At 51.7% G+C, this 14,256-nt stretch overlaps 1 protein-coding gene and 1 long non-coding RNA gene across 6 annotated transcripts; one reads left to right on the top strand and one right to left on the bottom strand.

The window, feature by feature from the left end:
* Nucleotides 1–332: 332 nt before the first annotated feature.
* Nucleotides 333–10,938, bottom strand: LOC140624539 (uncharacterized). Of its 5 annotated transcripts, none has more exons than XR_012024013.1 (3): nucleotides 10,826–10,938; nucleotides 1,272–1,730; nucleotides 333–954 (listed from the first exon to the last, which is right to left on the bottom strand). It is a non-coding gene; the product is annotated as an uncharacterized lncRNA (long non-coding RNA). The 5 variants fall into 5 exon arrangements; XR_012024011.1 differs by lacking the exon at nucleotides 10,826–10,938 and adding an exon at nucleotides 2,663–2,819; XR_012024014.1 differs by lacking the exon at nucleotides 10,826–10,938 and adding an exon at nucleotides 2,429–2,573.
* Nucleotides 10,939–11,351: 413 nt separating this feature from the next.
* HOXD1 (homeobox D1) lies at nucleotides 11,352–13,283 on the top strand. The gene is made up of 2 exons (XM_072811527.1): nucleotides 11,352–11,970; nucleotides 12,185–13,283. The coding sequence occupies exons 1-2, from the start codon at nucleotides 11,352–11,354 to the stop codon at nucleotides 12,517–12,519; spliced, it is 954 nt and encodes a 317-aa protein (XP_072667628.1). The 3' UTR covers nucleotides 12,520–13,283.
* The last annotated feature ends 973 nt before the right edge of the window (nucleotides 13,284–14,256 follow it).

Here is a 14,256-nt window from a genome sequence, read left to right as displayed (position 1 = left end):
TGAATTAAAGCAGGGTGGAGAGGAGGCTGCACGGATGGCCCACTGCAGAATGGGAGGTGGGGGCGGGGAAAGACAGGCTGAGGGCGAGCTTGCCCTGGCCACCGGGAGAAACTCAGGATCCAGCCCGAGGGGGTAGAGGGACCCAACTGAGCTGGCCGGGAGTATGGGGAAGTCGCAGAGGAACGATCTGCAGAGTAGTCCGGCCCCCCTCCCCCCAAAGGCAGTAAGAAAGGGCGCTAAGTAAATGTTCTGCCTCCTGGCTTTCAGGCCTCAGCCTCGTCCAGGGACCTGACAGAGAAAAATCCGCCTCTGATGAATCATTAAGTTAACCATCCATTTGTACCATTTCTTTGTACAGGCTTTCAAATGAGAGAGAGAGAGAGAGAGAGAATATGGAGTGAGTCCTTTCCCCCTGGTGCCGCCCCAAGCCTAGTCCCTATTAGAGACACATCAGCCAAATTGGCTTCCGAGGCCTCACAGGCTGCTAACCTTGCTGAACAGGATTTTTCGAATTTCTATCTGTAAGGAGTATTAAAAGATAGTGATTACCTATACCAGCTACTCATTTCTTCTCCCTCCCCCATTCTGTACCAGCCAACCCACACTGAAGGAAGTGCATCTCCTCAGCCATAAGTCTGGGGAGCCTAGGCTCTCCATCTGTTGAGGTTTTTCATTAGCCAGGGTGAAGAGGATATGTGTGGGTGTATGTTTGAATAACAAAGAAGAAACCCAACATTCTAATGAAAAGTGTTTCTCTGCTCGACCTGGGGAAGCCAGAAGCTTGTTTACACTGTCAGTACTCAAGGGACTGTCAGGCCTGTTTGGCTTTATCCTCAGAATTAGTGGAAACTTTCTCTTGAAGTACAAAATTGATTAAATAATCCCAGTTACAGATCCAGGAAGGTCCTCTTCATCTGGGGGTTCTTGGCATTACTTTGGTCCTTCTTTCAGGAACTGTAAGAAAAAAAAAAAAAAAACAGGATGAACAAAAGTATGTGAGTATTAAATAAAAATACAAAGAGGGCCAGAAGACCCCAGTCCCCACAGGCCTACAGCCTCGTCACTTTGGGGCACTGCAACTGGGTGAGCAGACTTATCCTTAGACACTTTGGACACAGAGAGCTGAGACTGAGTCACCAGCCATACTCTCACCACCTCTTAGGACTAGCTCACTTAGATCTCTCTTGCAGAGGGCCTGGATGGAGAGGAAGAAGAAGAAGAAAAAAAAAAAAAGGACAGTAGGTGAATCCTCTGTACTTACTTGTACTTACTGCATTGGTGGTGCTGGTGGTGGAGAAGATCATCACAGAGGATGAAATCTTAGTTTTCATCGTAGCTTGTCTTCTGGTCCAGCTACAGATGCTGTTATCTTTGGGGCCCACCGTTGGTACCATATGGATTACATATATACTTGGCCTAACGCCCATGCTTGAATACGGCCCTCAGGTCTCAAAACCACCTTGGCAAGTTGGAATAGTACAAAGGTAATTCAAGGACCCACTTTCAGGCCAGGTCCAGCCTGGAGCACAGTAAACAAAAGGTTTCCCCACATGATGGAAGAGGAAATGCAAATGGATGTCCAATCATTTGCAGCAGAAGGCGGCGAAAGGTCCCTAGGAGATCTGCAAGGTGGGTGATAGGAGGTAAATCCTTATGTCCTAGATCCTGTGGCAAAATCTCTTGACTGGCTCCTGGAGCTAGTCTGGATCATATGTACGGGAGAACAATATCTGGAAAATAATGAAAATAGGATTTTAACATTAGTAGGAGCCCCAGGAGGAGACTTGAATTTACATCAGGATTCCCGGAGAACCCTGGCGGTACTGATGAAGGGTTTCCACTGGGGAGGCAGGCCGAGCAGCAGGCCAAGGGGACCTGTTGGGCCTGAGCCTTTCCGACCGAGGGGGGAGAGCGTCGCCGACTCCCGCGGAGACGCGGAGAGGGCCCTTTGATGGCTCTATTGTTCCAAGCGCTGCCCTACCCACACCACGTCCCTCCGCCTCCTCCGCGAGCGCGGCGCGGGGACGCGGTCGGCGGCGCTGGGCTCCAGGCCGTGGCGGAGCCGCCACCAGCCTCCCTCGGCCGCGGCCCCCGGGCGGCAGCGACGCGCCCTTCCCGTCGCGGGCGCAGCGCACACAAAGGAAGCCCCCGCCCGTCCCGGGCCGCGGGGACCCGCCGGGGAGCCGCAGCGCCCCCTCCCCCGCGGGGAACAATAGCCGCCGCCTCCCCCGGGCGCCCCGGCGGCCGCGCCGCACAAAGGCTCGAGAGGCGCGCGCCCGCTCCGCGCCCCCCGGGCCTGCGGCCCCGAGCTCCCGGGGGCGGGGGGGGGGGGGTGTGAGTTACCCGGCCCGCGGGGCGGGGGCCCGTGCGCGTGCGCGGCGGCGGCGGCGGCGGCAGAGGTTGGTCCCGTTAAGGGTTCATCAATCACCCGGGGTGCACTTCCCGCTCGACAGCCGTTCCTCCCACTTCGGAGCGAGTCGGGGCCAGCTGCGAGCCGACCAGAAGCCGCAAGCAGGGGAGACGCGGGCACGCGGGGAGCCGCGGAGGGCGCGACACGCCGGCCCCGCCCCCGGACCGCGGGGGACCTGCCGGGCCCGCCCCACCTGCTCCCTCCCAGCCCGCCGCCCCCTAACGCTCCCCACGCCCAGAAAGGGCCGCTCACCTCGCCCTAGCCAGAAGCAGCCGAGTCCCGCTGGGCGGGAGGCCTTCGCAGACACTGTGTGGGGATTTTTAAAAAGATTCCCGGGAGACTAGGCTTCGGGGAACGGGGCGGAGCTAGTTGGCTCGTCTCCTTCACCTGCAGAAGTAATTCGTGTGGGAGGAGGCAGGGTAACACTTGGACGGTTGAACTTGGAACTCAACTTGAATGCCATATAAAAAGGACAATAAAAAATACACTTAAAATACCAACCACAATGATACGCCTCTCCTCTGTTCTGCTGTGACAGAAGGACTGGAGTATTTTTATTTCAGCTCTTTTGGGGTTCATTTTAGAAATAGCATCAAAGGATGGACTGAAAACGGCGCGCAGCAGCCTGGGGAGGCGGGGCGGGGAGGGTCATTAGCATTAGAGCCTCTAGCGCAGGAGGGCTTGGGGAAGTGGGAAGTGGGTGGTGCAGCATTCATACACCCTCTCTTGAGTGGTACTTGTAGTCCTCTTGGTAAATTCTAAGAAAGTTCCAGGCTACCCCCCTTTTTACTCTTTTTCTGAGTGACATCAGCTGAGAAGTTTCTGGAGTTAGTGAAGTGTTGCCTCAGCCTATAGGAAAGAACCCTTGAAAGACAGAAACTTCCAGCTCCCCCCTTCCCTCTTCTCTTTCAGCATCCATTGGGTGGAAATTAGCTGGCTTTGGAGAGATGTTCTATTATCATTTTGCTTTACATAGATAATAAGCTGAAGCATTAAGCCTCGCAAAGTGTTCTGAACTCATTAAGCGATTAAAATACTGGTCCTGTTGTCCTTGGCTTGGAGCCTGTCCCTCTCTCCCTTGCCTTTCAGCAGCACCTACTGAACAGCTCCTGCGTGCGCGGTGCTGGGCTCTGAGCTATAAAAATGAGTCACTAATAGTGTGTGCCCTTTGATCTACTGGGGGAGAAAAAGAATCCTAAAACAGCATGACAGATGCTGTAACACAAGTGTGGTCAAAATGTTCCTGGAATAAAAAGAAAGCCACTATCACCACTGCACTGTCAAAAAAAAAAAAAAAAAACTTCTCAGGGGAGGTGAATTTGGGTTCCTGAAGTATGAGGTTTTTTAGGAAGGAAGGAGGGATGTACCAGGCACAGAGAGCAGCACATGCAAAGCAAGGAGGGAAGAAAGAGCAAGGTCTGGACCCGGAACAAGAAGAATCATTTGGGGGATCCCTGGGTGGCGCAGCGGTTTAGCGCCTGCCTTTGGCCCAGGGCGCGATCCTGGAGACCCAGGATCAAATCCCACGTCAGGCTCCTGGTGCATGGGGCCTGCTTCTCCCTCTGCATATGTCTCTGCCTGTCTCTCTCTCTCTCTCTCTCTCTCTCTCTGTGTGTGTGTGTGACTATCATAAATAAATAAATTAAATAAATCTTAAAAAAAAAAAGAAGAATCATTTGGAGTAGAGCATCTGGCTGGAAAGAAAAGTTGCATGGGGTCCATGGAAAGGAGACTGGACCTAATCTGTAGACAGTAGGTAGCCACTGAAAGTTTTAAGCTGGGTTGTGAGGTTATCTATTTAGGAAGCTTGCTCTTTGGGATACTGTGTGTCACTGGAGAAAGCAGAAATAGGAGGGAAGGAAAAAAGTTCCTCTCTCTGCTGCAGTAATCTAGCAGAGAAAGGAACTAAGGTAATGAGGATAAAGAGGAAAAACATTCAGGAGGACAAATTCACAGGACTTAGTGATAACTGGATGAGTGAAAGGAGTTATGAATGCTAATCCCTAGGTTTCTATTTAGAGAGCCTGAGCCAGGTACTCTGGTCATTCACCAAAATGAATGCAGGCTGGGGAAGAGAAGACTTTGCAGGGGATACTGAGGAATTCAGTGGTAGGTCTACATTGTGTTTTCTGCTTTGCTAACCGATACACTGTATGACCCTAAACAATTCACTTCATTTTTCTGGCCTTCAGTTTCATCACCAGTGAAACAGATGTCTACTTCGATGTCTACCTCAGGAGTTTACCATTTGTGTGTGTGAGTGTGTGTGTGTGTGTGTGCACACACACGCCTGCATTAGGTATTACCCTCACCAGGTCCAAGTGAGTGTCCTATGCAAAGCTAAAACCTAGGGAAAACATCCTCTCGCTCACACCATGCTGATCAATATTTAGATCCTGGGTGGCCAGTGAGAAATAGGTCTCAGGAAAATTAAAAACAACACCCTACTGCTTCCCAGATATTGAATCCAAGCTAATGCTTAGGACTAGGTCAGATCATATTGCTAATTAGAGCTCCTCCGCTTCCGGAGGGTCCTCTCCAGGGACACGTGCAGAAATGTGGTCCTGGTATCAAACCACTAAAGAGGAGGCCTCTTAGCAGATGTCAGAAAGCTTTTTTTATATCCTGTGTCTTTCAGGGAATGCTTGAAGCCACCCACTCTCTTTGAACCTCCTTAGGCTTCCTTGTGACACAGTGCAGTGTAGAGGAAAGAGTGTTGGACATCTGACCTTGGCTATTTACATTGGGCATGATGACAACAAGTAGTTTATCTTTTCTGTGTCATATTACATTTGTAAAATAGAATTATGAAAGGATCAAACAAGATGAAGAATGGCATTTTTGGAGGTGCTCTAAGGGTAAGTAAGAGGTATTATTATTATTATGAAGATTTTATTTATTTATTCATGAAAGACACAGAGCATGAGAGAGAGAGGGAGAGACACAGGCAGAGGGAGGAGCAGGCTCCATGCAGGGAGCCAGACGTGGGACTCGATCCCGGGTCCCCAGGATCACAACCCAGGCCGAAGGCGGCGCTAAACCGCTGAGCCACCTGGGCTGCCCAGTAAGAGGTATTATTTTCTACTTATTGGATTGGCAAAAATAAAAAATTTTACTACCCCACTGAGATGGCAAGGGTATGAGGTAAAAGGAATTCTCCTATGTTGCCAGTAGAAGTATAAATTGATGCACTTCTAAGGAGAGCCATATGGCAATTTGTATCAAAATTGCCAGTGCACATCCTTTAGACTCAGTTATTCCATGTCTGGGAATTTTTCTATAGGTCAAAAACTTGAACATGTGTTTGTAATAGCAGAAGACTGAAAATACGCTAAATACCTATTGAAGAGGATTAGTTAAATAAATTGTGGTACATGGGTACAGGACAGCATGAAGTTGTAAAAATAAACCAGGAAGTTCTGTAGGCACTTCTATGAAATGATCTTCAAGGTACGATAGGAGGGAAACCATGGGGCAAAAGAGTCTACCTAATATGCTATCATTTATGTAAAAATTGTGGGGGAATTTATAGATAGATGGAGACGTATGAAGTATCTCCGGCAAGACATACAAGAAACTAATAACTAGTGAAGGGGAACTAGGTGGCTGAGGACAGGGATGGGAGAAAGGTTTTCACTGCATACCATCGTGGTACACCACTGCATAGCATCGTGGTACACCACTGCATACCTTTGAATTTTGCACCACATAAATTTAAATATGTTACCTGTTTAAAAAGATAAAGGTGCAAAAGAGAGAGAAAGAGAGAGAGAGATTAGTACAAATGTAACTGGCCTGGGTGTACCTGTGTGTGTTCACACTTGTGCTAACTTTGTACTATCCAGTTACATTACTCTAGGGACACTTCTGGTTTTGATCCCCCAGGGATCAAGCTCAGCGGGAGATGAAGGGATCCTCTACTCTTGCTTGCTGGAGGAGGTGAGGACCCAGATCCATCTCTGCCTTCTCTTTCAGGAGTGGCTCAAGGTGGGCCCTCAGAAGTTTGGAGCACAATTTTAGCAAACAAACTGCAAAGAGAGGGCAGCAGGCTTCCCAGTCAGCCACACCAGCTGTATGGTCTCCCAGAAAAAGGGTGTCTCCTTGAACACTGCTCTGTTGGCTGTGATGGAGGACACCACAGTGTGGAGGAGGGGCTGCTTTACTCTTCCCTCTTTGTAGGCTGTGGACAGGCAGCCGACTGCAGACAGTCAGGAGACCCTCATTTTTTGCAGGATGGTTTTGTCTTTTAACCTTTGAGTAAAGTGACTTCCTCTCTAAAATGAGTGGTTCAGTGTCACTTACCTCTAAGGGGCCTTCTTGCACTGACGTTTTATGATATGATAGGCCCATCTTTAACCAAAGAAAGAGTTACAGCTTAGGCAAGGGACATTTCATCCCTTCTGGGTCCCTGGAGCTCAAATACTCATTCCAGATAATTTGGGAGAGGTGGAAGGAAAGAAGAGTTGGCTCCTCCCTCTTGAGACCCTCCCCACCCCCCATTCCTACCTCTTCCTTCTTTCCATTACCTCAAAACCACTCTGAATTTTCTCTGGGGAGACTGGGATAGACAAAACCCTTTCATTTATTATCTCACCGGCATCCTCAAAGCCGAGTTAGGAAAGCGGAAAGGAGCAGAAGCCAGGTCTCTGCAAAGCACTATTTTGTCAGCAAAACTGGGGAAACTCCTACTGACTACTACTTAAGGATATTTTATGAAACTTCACCTCGACTAGACTTAGGTTTGGCCGTGACATTCTCCGCCCCTACCACCCAACAGGCTTCTCAACCTTGTTCAGACTCATGTTCCAGCTAGCCAGGAGCTCTCACAGTGCTGGTCAAGGCCCTTCCCACAGAACCACCCCTCTCTCCACACATTGCCCACCCCACTCTGAAGCAGAAATTCTCAAAGTATGGTTCCAAAGAACCTTGCTTTAGAATCACCCATGAGGCTTACTGAAACGCCTACTGGAGACAGATACACTGGGTGAAAATCTCTTGCGTGGGCTCAGGCCCCTGCACATTTAAAGAAGCTTCTATTATGATTCCTACCCTCATGAAGTGGTTTTGGGAGCCAGTAATCTAAGGATATCCTTTAGCCAATATTAGTCATGGTAAGAACACACCATTCTGTCCATCAAACATTTCTTGTCTGTTTACTGTGTCCCAAGCAAGGGGAGCCTTGCTTTCACAAAACTCTCGGGGAAAGGCACAGCACTCTAAACCGTTTTCCTCAGGGAGGCTCATGTTAGTCCTTGGGATCTCTTTCACCCCCACTTCCATTATGGGAAAATTGAAGACTGCTGCAGAGAACTACAAATCTTACTTAAGAGAAAAGCCCACCGCCCCGCCTGCTTTTCACCTCAACAAGCAAGAGCCTTTCTATCCTTGGGGGCTGTGGGGCCAAGAGTATGCATGTGCTCAAAACATCTCCAAGGGGGTGACATGATGAGGCTTGTATAGAAGGGTTGCACGAGACTTCTTAGGAAAAACTGTAAACACACAGAAGACCAGAGTGCCATCCTTCCATCACTTCTGCCTTCTGTCTGCAAGAAAAAAAGCTTGTTGTTGGAATGAGAGACAAAGGTTGTTATGGGGCAGGGGTGGGGGTGGCTGCCTTGGTTAGCAGTATGGGAGAGATTTCAAAGCATTCCTACATCAAACACAACCTGGCAATCAGGCCCCTCTGCTGTCACCTCCTGCTGAGAACTCACAGCACCAGGACCTAGCAGGCCAAGTGACCCTTGGGAATTCACGACTTGAACAAGCAATAAAATTAGTAAGACATTTCTCTTATACCCTGAGACAAACATTAAAGGTATTCAAGGTATCCTATGTTTACATCCTTCTCCATACATTTCCTCCAATAATATCTTCCAATCTCTCCTTAGAAAATTATAGATTCAGATTCTTCTGGAGTAGATTTATAATATAGCTGTGACCTGTGCCAGTAATGAATCCCTAGTGTGTGTGTGTGTATATATATATATATTCATTTATTTTTGTAGCCTAGACCTCCCCTAATAAAATGTTCTTACACAGTAGGTCTTTGGCAAATGTTGAATCTCAGTGTGAGGTAACAAGAGTCTTGACTCTAATCTGAGCAAGTCAAGAACCAGCCCAGGAGTGGAGATAGCAGCTCTGGGCCCCAAGATATAGGATATGATATAGGATATGAGCCTGAGAGATTAAAGGGAGTAAAGAGAATGAACAGAATGTAGCGATCATCAGAGACCTGCAACTGGGTCTGAAAAAATACTGAACAACCCACCCACCCACCCACTCTCACCCATAGTTTTGAAAACAAAACAACACAATTCAAAAAAAAATCTTTCTCCCTTTTAAGACATTTTCTTCCACCAGCAGAAGTTCAATCTCCAAAATTTTGCTTCAGGGAAATAGTGTGGACAGCTTATGGGTACATCAAAGTCAATGCTTAATTGTGACAGCAAGAACCCAACCTTTGCCCTAAACGCTTAGCAGGAAAACCCCAGTCCCTTTCGCAATGAAGTTTGCCAAGCTGCGAAGGCTGCCTGTTTCTTCTGAAACCTTAGAGCAAAACCCTTGATAGGTTTTGGTCAGACTTGCCAATCAGTCTGGATTTTCTGCCCTACATCCTGAGTTGCAGCCAGGTGATGTCTTCTCCAGAGAGGTTTACAAGGCTATCCCCCTTCCTGACCTGCTGGGGACTCTAGGCCTAGGAGCTGTGATTAAATGGGCACCTTTTGAGAGAAGACCTATGATTTTGAGATAGGAGTGTGCTCACTGGGCCATTATGCTGGTAAAAATTGGCTACTAAAGTCTAGTCAGGGGTGAGTGAGGTGTTATGTGAACTCAGCAGCATCTGAGTTGCTGATATTTTTGTATTAAGAGCCCAGAATGGGAAACGGCAAAGAAATGCTTCTACATATGAAGGCTGAGCTAGCTCTCCCATTTCCTGATCAGGAAGCTAAAAAAGAGCCTCTATTTTTTTCCTTTTAAAAAAACTACTTAGGAGCTTTGTCATCTGATTGGCCATAGGAGCAAACTGAAAGTAGCAACATCAAGTGTGAAGCGCTGATTTTCAGCACAGGATTCTGTTTCCCAATCAAATCCAAGAAATCCAGAAGTGTAGGAACCCCGGACCTGTTAGCTTTGTGCTCATCCCTAGGTGTGTCCTCTCTACCTACCCCTTCCTCACCTTGGCTCAACTTCAGCTTCACCCGCAACACTTTTGGTGTGACTTTGTTTATTCACAAGTTCACATCCCAGTAAGGAACTGGCTCCCCCGACTGTGATGGCTCCGACTTTCCAGGCTTCCTGGAAGTGGAATTTTAGGGAAAGCCTCAATCGCTCTTTCATGACAAGTGGATCAGTAAAACAATAATAAAACCTCTGTCACCATAACTAAGAGGCTCTAACAGATCAAATTCTCAAGGGCACTTGAATAAGCCAAGAGTAGACCCTATTCACACAGTTTTAGGAAACCACTCTTTCATGACTGCTGTGTGTAAATACCGTTTATTTATTTAATTTGTTATTTTCCTACGGCCCCAAAGAGGAAAGCATTACAAGAAATGTTGGAGGAAGTTGGGAAGTTTGTCAACGCAAAGCTTGTCTTCGTAACCCTTCTACTCTTCATTTCCTGCGCCAGTTGCACTTTTATTTCCCGTCTCTCTACGCTCAGTAAAACAAAACCATATTATCAAGGGAAAGACGTGAGCCCATTAACATTGTGAGCCCTCACATTTCACTCGCAAGAGACGACGCAGCACTTATCTGATGGAACAGAAGCTTTAATTGCCTCGAGGTACAAGCCCGTCCAAACCTCTGAGATCTGACCGGTCCCTGGGAAGCCTTGGCGCGCTGGAGCCAAGCGCCCGGAGCGAAGTGCGCAGCCTTGGGGCGGGTGCCAGCGTCCCCCCCACCCCCGCGGGCACATTCCTTACTCCGGCAGCCTAGGCAGAGGGGGGCATCTGGTGCAGCCCCCCCCAAGGCGGAACCCCCATCTCTTGCCCAAACCCGAACCTGGCGCCCCGACACGCACCAGTCACGCCGCCACACATGGAAGGGACGCGAACTGAAGGCAACGCTGCGAAGTAACGTGCAAATCTAGTCCAAACGCGGGGATTTTGTGCCGCCCCAGGTACGCGGCCCCCAGGGCGTACAACTTCGTCCCCCGAATCGGAAGGAGGGACAGAACGAGGGACAGTCAAGCCTGTGCTCCCGGTTTAGGAGAGGGAGAACTCGAGCGCCAGGAAAACCCGCAAGCGCAGGGGACTGGGGGGGGGGGGAGGGGGGACAAAGGCTACGGGCGGTCCCCACGGGGGCCCCAGTCCCCAGCTTAGTGCCCAGGTCCGCAGCCCAAGGGTGAGGCCCCCCCCCCCCCCCCCCCATCCAGAAGAACAGGCTTCTCCCGCTCTAAGCTCTGGTCCTCACCCAGCGGCCAGCCCCGCCGCTCTCCCGCCGCTCCGTCGGTGCCGGTCCCGGAGCCGGCGTCCCGCGCTCGCGCCCCGCCCGCCCCGGGGCCGCGCCGGTCTCCCCGGGCCCGGGGGCGCTGGGCCGCCGCCGCCCGCAGGTCGGGCGAAGTTGGCTGCGGGGCAGGCGCGTGCAGCCGGGACCCCGGCCGTGCGGGGCGGGCGCCCATTGGCGGGCCGGCGCCACGTGGCCACCCCCGCCGCTATATTAGGCCACTATTTCCCTCTGGCTCGCTCGCCATGGCTCGGCGAAGGCAGCTGGGCTAGGAGGGCGGGCGGAGCGGCGCAGCCCGCGGCGGCCCGGCCCCGCGCTCCGCACCCCGCGCTCTGCACCCCGCGCTCCCCACCCCGCACCCTGCGCTCTGCACCCCGCGCTCCGCACCCCGCGCCCCGCACCCCGCGCCCCGCACCCCGCGCCCCGCACGCTCCGGCCCCGCGCTCCGCAGTCCGCGCCCCGGCCCGCGCGCGCCGTTGGAGGCGCCGCAGCCATGAGCTCCTACCTGGAGTACGTGTCGTGCGGCGGCGGCGGCGGCGGCGGCGGCGGCGGCGGCGGCGACGTGCTCAGCTTCGCGCCCAAGTTCTGCCGCGCCGACGCCCGGCCCGCGGCCCTGCAGCCCGCCTTCCCCTTGGGCGGCGGCGACGGCGCCTTCGTGGGCTGCCTGCCCCTGGCCGCCGCCCGGCCCGCGCCTCTGGCCGCGCCGCCCCCGGCCGCGCCCGCCTTCGCGCCCTGCAGCCTGGAGGGCGCCTACGAGGCGGGCGGCGCACCTGCGGCGGCCGGCGGGGCGGACCTGGGCTGCCCGGGGCCCGGCGCGGCCTACGACCTCCCGTGCGCGCTGGGGCGGCCGGCGGGCGACGGCGGGGCGCGCGTCCACTACGCCACCTCGGCGGTCTTCTCGGGCGGCGGCGCCCTCCTGCTCAGCGGCCAGGTGGACTACGCGGCCTTCGGCGAGCCCGGGCCGCCCGCCAGGCTCAGGGAGCCGGCCGCCTTGCAGCCCGCGGCCCCGGGCCCCGGGGCCTACCCCACGTCGGCCTCGCCCGCCTCCGGCCTCCCCGCCGCCTTGAGCACCTTCGAGTGGATGAAAGTGAGGAGGAGCGCCCCTCGGAAAAGTAAGTGCGGGCCGCGGGCGGGGCGCGGGGCGCGGGCCTACGGAGCAGGGGCGCTCGCGGGGCGCTGCTGGCCCAGGCGCCTGCCCTCGAGCGAGCCCCCAGTCGACGTCGGAGCGTGTGCCCGGCTGCTCCGGGAGGCGCGCGGGCCCTTGAGCCCGGGTCCCCTAGAGCCGGGGCCCCGCGCCCCCCGCTGACGCCCTGTCTGTACCTGCAGGCCGACCCGCCGAGTTCGGAGCCGCCAGCCCCTCCAGCGCCATCCGCACGAATTTCAGCACCAAGCAACTGACAGAACTGGAGAAAGAGTTTCATTTCAACAAGTACCTGACTCGAGCCCGACGCATCGAGATCGCCAACTCCTTGCAGCTCAATGATACCCAAGTAAAAATCTGGTTCCAGAATCGCAGGATGAAACAGAAGAAAAGAGAGCGAGAAGGGCTCCTGCCCTCCCACAGCCCCGTGGCTTCCCTCCAGCCCCCCCACTCAGGAGCCAGTACCACCAAGTCTGGAAAGAACCCGGGGAGCCCTTCTCAGGCCCAGGAGCCCTCATGAGGTTCAGCCCTGAGGCTGAGAAAGCTTGGCCTGCAGAAGTCATAGGCCCCCTGACGCCCGCCCGGACTTCCTGAGCTCAGCTTGGGACGGAAGTGGGCATGGGCAGAAATTAATAGAGGTTTCACTTGGGAAACAAGTTTCTTAGGGGGCCTCTGGGTTCCAGATATCAATTTGAGGTCTCTGTAGCCGCTTGTTTGTGTATTATTTGTGTTTTATCAGGGAAAAGGTGCCCAACTGCCAGCCCAGCCCTGCTGCTGTGTCGCCTAACTTAGTCATATGCAATTCTTTGGTGCAGAGGGGCAGAGCCAATAGTTGCTGATCTCTGCCAAACCCCGATGTGCTGAGAAGAACGTCTACCCAAGGTTTTTCGGATTTTAATTTAAAGGACAGACTACATGTATTCAGCTTGAGATAACCAAAGCTAGCTAGTTAGGGCCTTCTTGATGTAGCCGAGCTGCTTCAATGATGATCTTCACATTTGCACTCCACTTTTTTTTTTTTCTTTTAAAAGCAGTTTCTACCTCTTCGTGTGCCTGAGTGAAGATACAATCGCTGTCTAGTTAGTAGCTAAACAAATCCACAGGGTGGGTGAACACTAGAACCTGAACTACACCTTGACACCAGTTACTCAGACTGGAATGTAAATATATACAGTATGTATATTTTTAAGGAGGTGTGCTTGCAATGAACTTCTACATGACATTTGATGTCATAGCATGTAAAGAGTGAACTTTTTTTTGTAATAAAAATTACAGGATCTGCTACTCTCTGTTTTTCCTTGCACAACTTTCATTTGCATGATCTTCCTTAAAAGCTAATTTGGTTTCTTCTATTTGGAATTTCTTGATTCTGCTCTGGGAGTTGGTTTAGATTGGTGACTTGAAAAAAAAATAACACTTTTTGCAGGTTGTGTACACAAACCACAAGTAACGGACAACTATCTGAGCGGTTTTAAGGGAGAAGAAAAACTGCTCTGCCAGAGAGTCAGGTAACTTAGGCAGTCTTGTACCTGAAGTGCCTGAGTTTTATGGTGAAGGTGTAGACTGCACATTAACTCAAAGGCGAGGTGTCCACTGTGGGGATGTTGTAAAGCCAAGAAGACACTGCAGAGAGATCTTCTTATTCTTTTGTCTCTTGCTCTCACAACAGGAAAAGACAACCTGAAGATTTTGTTACTTGGCTAGTGTTCTCTGAGAAAGGCAGCTGCACATCAAAAAGTTCTCAATGGCTGACTTCCCATTTCCAAAGTCAAGAATTACAAGTGAGGCTGGCAGAGGCCAGGAGTCAGAGCTTTCCACTTCCTGTAACCCAGACTGACATCCGGCCTAATAAGAGAGCATAGAGGTACCTCTCTGTTTTTAAAAATGAAATACTTCCAAGTGAATTCTTTGAAAGAAGTTTCAAAGCACAGCATTTGACAGTTGGCAAGAGGGTATGTGGTAAAAAAAACCTCTAAGCTTGTTTCCACCTAGCCCCTGCACCCCGCCCCCAGCTCCTAACCCCGAAAGCACACACAGTTGAACAGGCTTCTATGCAACCTTACAATTATATTATGTGGAAAAATGCGACGTTAATACACAAAGCCAAGTGGATACTTGGGACGATTGTCAGGGCAGGACGTGTCCCTCACTTATAAATAGCTATAGCTGTATTTTAAAAAAATCTCCCTATAGCTCAACTGAAAGGCTTCAAGCCCCAAACAATCCAAATAAGAACCTCAGGTCTTCTTTTGGCTAG

The sequence above is a fragment of the Canis lupus genome, chromosome 34, assembly GCF_048164855.1.
Source record: "Canis lupus baileyi chromosome 34, mCanLup2.hap1, whole genome shotgun sequence".
NCBI lineage: Eukaryota > Metazoa > Chordata > Mammalia > Carnivora > Canidae > Canis > Canis lupus.
Note: the sequence above shows the minus strand (reverse complement) of the source record. Positions and strands in the feature narration are given on the sequence as shown.

Bases quoted from the DNA above. Each gene is read 5' to 3' on its own strand.
- HOXD1 (XM_072811527.1), top strand. From the start codon at position 11,352: ATGAGCTCCTACCTGGAGTACGTGTCGTGCGGCGGCGGCGGCGGCGGC. The intron at 11,971-12,184 runs GTAAGTGCGGGC...CTGTACCTGCAG, and splicing joins GAGGAGCGCCCCTCGGAAAA to GCCGACCCGCCGAGTTCGGA.